The sequence below is a fragment of the Dryobates pubescens genome, chromosome 14 (genome assembly GCF_014839835.1).
Source record: "Dryobates pubescens isolate bDryPub1 chromosome 14, bDryPub1.pri, whole genome shotgun sequence".
In the NCBI taxonomy this organism is placed as follows: Eukaryota; Metazoa; Chordata; class Aves; order Piciformes; family Picidae; genus Dryobates; species Dryobates pubescens.
In genome coordinates this window covers 40,895-47,761 of record NC_071625.1, presented here as the reverse complement: position 1 = coordinate 47,761, position 6,867 = coordinate 40,895, and the positions used below count along the sequence as shown (strand labels likewise).

General features: G+C 48.1%; 1 protein-coding gene across 1 annotated transcript; it reads right to left on the bottom strand.

Moving 5' to 3' along the window:
* Nucleotides 1–293: 293 nt before the first annotated feature.
* TMEM74 (transmembrane protein 74) lies at nt 294–3,480 on the bottom strand. Its single transcript, XM_054167323.1, has 2 exons — nt 3,365–3,480; nt 294–2,369 (listed from the first exon to the last, which is right to left on the bottom strand). Exon 2 carries the CDS (start codon nt 2,161–2,163, stop codon nt 1,207–1,209), a length of 957 nt encoding a protein of 318 aa, XP_054023298.1. The 5' UTR covers nt 2,164–2,369; nt 3,365–3,480; the 3' UTR covers nt 294–1,206.
* Nucleotides 3,481–6,867: the final 3,387 nt, after the last annotated feature.

The following is a 6,867-nucleotide window of genomic DNA, read 5'->3' as shown; positions in this document are numbered from 1 at the left end:
AGGTAAGCGCTCCCTTTTCTAGTGCTAATTATCACCATTAAGGCGAGCCGTGGTTCCAACGTGGTTACTTTGCCAGAAAACTGATAACAACAACACGTAGCCTGTATCAACCCCTATGTAAAGCAAGTCCCATATTAACCAGGAAACTGCCTGGTATTTAGCCTTTTTATTTCCTGACAAATAAAGCCCCTTCGTGAACTTCCCTTGCTGGTTATGAGAAGGCTGACAGCCTAGTGACATAAAAACGGGGGTCTCAAAAGAACTAGCCAGATACAGACAGCCCCAGGATAAGCAGAGACCTACAGCTGAGCTTGACTTTCTGCTGGCATCAGTACTGAAGGAAAAGTGTTCAGTCTCAGCATCTCCACGCTTTTTCACTCTTTGGGTCTTTTGAGGCTCCAAATAAGAGGTCAGTTAATTCAAGTTATAGCAGCTTCTATACAAAGACAACTGTTCAGCAGGAACTAAACTTCTTTTATATAGGTCACTATAGCTATCAGAAGTTAATGACTATCAATCATTGCTAATCTGAACTGAAACGGAGCCACTGACCTCAAGCTGAAAGAGTCTTTTGTCTCCAACTCAATACTATAAGCCATATGGCTCCCTGCCCTTTGCTTCTTATTTTATATTTTAAATAATCAACGCTAATTGTACAATTTGTTTGAAAATATGGGAGGTTTGTGACAAGTCATGACCAAGTGGTGCTCTTTTTCCCCTTAGCTCAACAGAAGGTATCAACCTAAAGGATAAAAAAGCATCTCGATCAATATTAGACCTGCTATTTGATTATTGGTCCTGCTCCTTAAAATAGTCTACCAAGCAGTCTGTTAATAATCCTGCAGGCTGCAATAATTAACAGCTTCCAAAGTGTCAAGGTGATCCGTTCTATATGGGAGTAATAAGAAAATTATACAGGCAAGACACCAATTGAATGTTTTATATTAGAACAAATGAGTATCTGAGGAACCTACTTATCACAAATCCATTTTTATTCAGTGCTTTTCATTACTTTGTATCAGTGGCATTTTCTCTGGCACATTTTCCTTTTACAACAAGTGCTCATATACCGCAAATACTCCATTATAGAGCTTAAGAAAAAAACAATATTGTCACACAAATAAACCAGCTATCTTTAGCCACATCTGTTTGTTTTAATGAAACACATTTTCCTGCAGAAACACTGCCTTAAAAATCATGACTACACTAATTATCTATGGCAAGCACATCTTCCTCTACTAACGACAGCTCAAGCATATTCTCATTTGCTCCAGACTTCATTCTGAAATTGAAAGACCCATAAAGCTTTGCAGACTCTTTTGATGAGGCAAACCTGCTCCTCCGGTACAGCTCTCCTTTCCACATGGACATCATCAGCAAGCTGGAGAGCACCACTCCCCCCAGGGTTAAGAGACACAGACCAGCGATAACGCAACGGTCCAAGTGAGCCCCAATCCTGGCACTCTCATTCTCCAGCCTCTCCATCTCCCGAGCAGCCACAGTGTTGGGATCTACAGTCACATCTCTGGGTACCACATAGGAAATGATCACCAGCAAAATGCCACAAACAAGGAACAAAATGGCACTAATGAACCCATAGTCCACAGATTTCCCAGCCACCACCTCTGAGGCAGCATCATCCTCCTCAGAGACCAGGGAAGGAGAACGATGCACCCACTCAGGTGGCAGCTCCCTGCAGGAATGCTGCTGCAGAGGGACATCCTGGCAGTGGCCACCCGCAGGACTGGGGGCACTTCTTGAGTACTCCAGGTTTACATTTTCATCCATGTAGGTGAATGATGTCTCAAGTTCTTGGGCACAGCAGCAAGCTTTCTTCTTTCCTCTGTCCTCAGCCTCGGGCAAGTGGCAAGGCCGGGAGTTGCCAGAGGGTGTAGAGTGCTCCTGGAGTAAGGTACCCCGTTGGGAGGGCTGAGGTGCCTGGGGAAGTTCAGTCACAGGGTCCCTTTGCAAGGACTTGCAAAACCTTTCACTGCACAGAGCTGGCACGGCAGCGGCTGCTCTGGGGTTCACCTCACTCCCTTCATGCTGCTGCTGCTGCTGCTGCTGCTGATGGGGCGGGGAGGGCAGGCTCCAGCCAGTAGCAGTGCCCAGGGGTGCCTGCCTGCTCTCCTCGGCCAGGTAGAGAAGCTCCATGCAAGCCATCGACCTTGTCTCGCTGAGCTCTGGCTCCTGGTCTACCACATCCTTCGGCAAACGCTGTCCCTGACCTGCTGAAGCGGCTTCATAGTACCAGAGCTGCTGTATCCCAGAAATCTTCTACTCCTCCACCAGTGCTTTGTTAGCAACATGGCTTGTGTCAGCTGTTAAATGATTAAACAAATCCTCTCTGACATTCATTTCTTTTTGGTCTGCAAATGAAATAGCAAAGGGGGGGGGGGGAGGGGGGGGAAGCAAAACAAACCCAACAACCTTGTGATGATATATTAATAAAGCAGAGAGATAATAACACAACTGGAATAGATCAGTCTTCCTCTCAGCTGTTTGAGGGGAGGTGGCAAACACGACTGTTTTAACCACGTATCTAAAGCTGCAATCCCCTTGCAGATCCAAAATCTATTACAGAGTCTAATCAACCTTTGACACCAATATCCAATTAAGGCAGTAAGTCATCTACAGAGCACCCGGTAACCAGAAGGTCCGTGCAAAATGTCAGAGAAAAGCGATCTCTCTTCTTTTAGAGGCAACTGACTCCCCCACTTCTAAATAAAGAATTTTAAACTGAGATTCACAGACTAATTAGAAGGAAATACACAAATCCCATGTAGCTCAATAATCCAGGATGTGTATTCTCTAGTGGAAATCTGATTATCCTATGGGAAAAGCAGTGCTTTCCTATAGCTGATCTCCCGTTCGATTAAGAGCTTTCCGAACGAAATTACGCCTCAAAGACTGATGACTCAAAGACGGATATTACTTCTCATCTGCAATTAATTCGCTATTACCCCTCCTGCGTTCCCTCCCCGCTCGGGGCCGAATGCCCACTATCATCAGAAGCCTGCAGCCCAACAACCCTGCTGCATGCGTAGCAAGCACATGTGCGCCTACACATGTAGCATCTACGTGCTGGGCACAGACGCTGCTCACTCATGCCCTCCTCGGGACCGCAGCGGGAACCGGCCACGCTCGGAAACGCGATCCCCGCCGGCGCCGGCAACGGCTGGGTCCACACGCAACTGTGCGACCCGAGTGACAGGCGCGCAGACACACACGGCCACAGCGCACACCCGGCGGGCAGGGGCACCGCCGCCGCCTTCTCCTCCTCCTCCTCCTCCTCCTCCTCCCCGCGGGGCGCTCACCTGCCCCGGCAGCCGCCCGCCGCACCGCCCGACCGCACACCACCTACCTGCCGCTTCCGGCAGCGCCAGCGCCGGCACCGCGCCCCGGAGGCACCAAGGCGGCACCGCGCCCTCGCCAGCGTCCCCGCGCACAGCCGGACGGCGCTGCCGAGACCAGCCAGGCAGTGCCGGGGCGGGGTACCGGGGGCGGGGTGCCGGCGGGCGGGCGGCCCCCACCGCAGGCTGGGAGTTGTAGTCCGCAGTCGGCGGTGCCGCGCCGCAGAGCAGGGGGCCGTGTCTGGCACTGGCACCGCCCCTGACACCGCCACCGGGGTGGGGCAGCGGGAAGCCACCGCCCGACGGGTCTTGCTCCTCCGGCAGTCCCCTCCAAGTCCCAGATTCCTGCTGTGGGTTTGGGAAAGAGCTTCAACGAAGCGATCCCAGAGAGGTTGCTCTGGTGCGTGTGTCTGGCTCGAGCGTCACCCAGGCTTTTTTCCCGTAGTCACGAGAGGTCACGACTTCACGGAAAGACAAAATTCTCAAAAGATCTCAGATTCTCAGAGATGAGACTTTAAGAAATGCACTCGTTGTTGCAAGACTTGCAGGAAAATCTCTGGGGCTCGCTCCACGTTGGTAGACTTACCACACCTTTTCTCTGTCAGGCATAAATGACTGTTAAAAGAAAAAACACTGTTGCCAAAAAAAAAAAAAAAAAAAAAAAAAAAAAAAAAAAAAAGCCAGTCGGTACGAGCCTTCGCTGACTTTTCCTGCCACTGCTGTAGCTGAAGTGATAGCCTAGAATGTGCAAATATATCGTGGAGGAGGAGAAGGAGCAACTGAAGACCCATCATAGATGGGTACTGTTCTGTTGGTGAGAGACCAGGCTCTGGGAGGTCAAAGAGCGTGAAGAGAAGGGAACTTCTGTGTGAAGATGAAGCGAGAATGTCCGTGGGAAGCGGAAGTGAGCAGCACCTGCCTGCGTGGCTACTAGGCAGGAAGGCAGTGGCACACGAGCAAAAAGTAAGCTGGGAAGGAATCAAATGAGGCAGAAGAGAGGACTGAAGAAGGAACTATTCTGACACCAGAGAACAGGGCAATTCTGTGTAAGGATGCTGCCAGGTCTGAAACACTGCCTTAAGCAAACAGGTCTCAGGGTTTAAGACAGATCTTGCTGATACCTGAAAGACCCAGAATGGAAGATTCAAATCTTTGTGGCAATATCTCTCATTACTTGACATGATGTGGCAATATCGGGGGACTCCCAGTGCCCATCTCACAGATTGCTCAGTGCAGTGGGCTGGTTTGGCCCAGCATTTCAAAGCAGCCCCAGGCAGCCTTTCCATTAGCAAGGTGCAGTTTCAGTGTATTATTCAATCTTTGAAGAAATATTGTAAGGAGAAAATTATGGAGTGGGGAGACTAGAATAGAATAGAATAGAAGAGAATAGAATAGACCAGGTTGGAAGAGACCTTCAAGATCATCGTGTCCAACCTATCATCCAACACCACCTAATCAACTAAACCATGCAACCAAATAGCACAGACCATTCTCAGGCTGCGCCAGGGGAGGTTTTGGTTGGATGTTAGGAAAAAGTTCTATACAGAGAGAGTGATTGCCCATTGGAATGGGCTGCCTGGGGAGGTGGTGGAGTCGCCATCATTGGAGGTTTTCAGGAGGAGACTTGAGGGGGTGCTTGGTGCCATGGGTTAGTTGTTTAGGTGGGTTGGATTGGTTGATGGGTTGGACGTGATGATCTTGAAGGTCTCTTCCAACCTGGTCTATTCTATTCTATTCTATTCTATTCTATTCTATTCTTGGAGCTTTTTGTAGCAATGCTCTATTTGGAAGAAATATAGAGAAACAAGTAAAACCTAATCAAAGAAAGAAACAGGGAGAAAGAAAAGGCATATCTGTACATTCTCCAAATACCCTGAAAGCAAAAAGCAAAGACAGAAGCAAACTGTCCTTAAGGCTATTGCACACTTCCATTTCATAGACAGCAGGATAGGAACATACAGAGATTGGCCACTTGGACACCATACGCTGCACCTCTCTGTCAGCTATTTGATAGACAGGTCTTAATTCAGTGGCTGACAGGACCAAATTTGGTCCTCAGCCCTGGCAGTGAAGCCTGGAAGAAGGCAGGCATCCCTCTGCCAAGGTGGGCAGTTTCTTTCCAATAGCTAATACAAAGGCAGGAAATTGTTGCCAGTGCACAGCAAATGTGTGGCATTGATCTTCAAAACCTAGGAGCTACAACACATATTCTTGAGCACTTACTAGAACCTTAATTACTTGTTATTTACTCACACACAAGCACCTTGCTGTTCTGCCACCCATTCTCCCCTGTGTTGTGTGCCAGCTTGACTTGGGCATCTATCTTAGTTTTTTGCTAATAATCGCAAGTAAGGAGCAAAGAGAAGGTAACCACAACTCTGTCAAGCCAAGTTCTGCTATTCTTGTATGTCTTCCCAGGTGATGTTTTCCTTCCTTTGCCTCCAGACTCGCAATGAAATTGTTGGCTAGTCATAATCCTTAATACTGGTGTTTCTTCAGGGGTGACCTTATTACTCTCTACAACTACCTGAAGGGAGGTTGTAGACAGGCGGGGGTTGGTCTCTTCTCCCAGGCAACCAGCACCAGAACAAGAGGACACAGTCTCAAGCTGCACCAGGGGAGGTTTAGGCTGGAGGTTAGGAAGAAGTTCTACACGGAGAGAGTGATTGCCCATTGGAACGGGCTGCCCGGGGAGGTGGTGGAGTCGCCATCATTGGAGGTGTTCAGGAGGAGACTTGATAGGATGCTTGGTTGCATGGTTTAGTTGATTAGGTGGTGTTGGATGATAGGTTGGACGCGATGATCTTGAAGGTCTCTTCCAACCTGATCTGTTCTGTTCTATTCTATTCTATTCTAAAGAAAAAATATAAGAAAATAATAAGACCTTCTTCACTTGGTAGTGCTTTACGTCTACACATTTCAAAGTACATTAAAAAGCTGACATTGCTATTCCCATTTTAAGGATGAGGAGCTTGTGACATATGTTGCAAGCTAGACAACACATTAATGCCAAAATCAAGACACCAAAATTAAGGTGAAAGAACAGGGGCTTGAGCCTTGTTCCTCATTCCACTCCTTTTAGCCAACTCAAATGGGAAAGCAGTGACTTATGAGAGAACTAAAATCTTCATGCTTGACTTGGGAAGAGTCATTGACATGAGGGAAAAGAGCCATGGAGCTATATTAAGCTCCTCAGTTACAGCATCAGAGTAAGATATGCCAGGGAGGTATCTCAGTGGGGTTTTGAAGCAGTGCTAGGGTCCATGCAGACTGCTTAATGGTGGTGTTTGCATCTAAATTAGCAGCCAGAACAGCCTAGACTCAAGAGTGCATAAGGCAAAGCTTTCCTCCCCTTTCTCTTCCTGGGGTCACTCAAACTGACTGTCATGCTGGATTTATGTGTGGAGCAAAGCCTTGCCCATGTATTTAGTCCTGGCCCTATTACAATCACTGCAGCGTTTTTGTAATCGACAGTAAACGTTCCGGGACTTCTCACTGTCCTTCCCCATTGCCC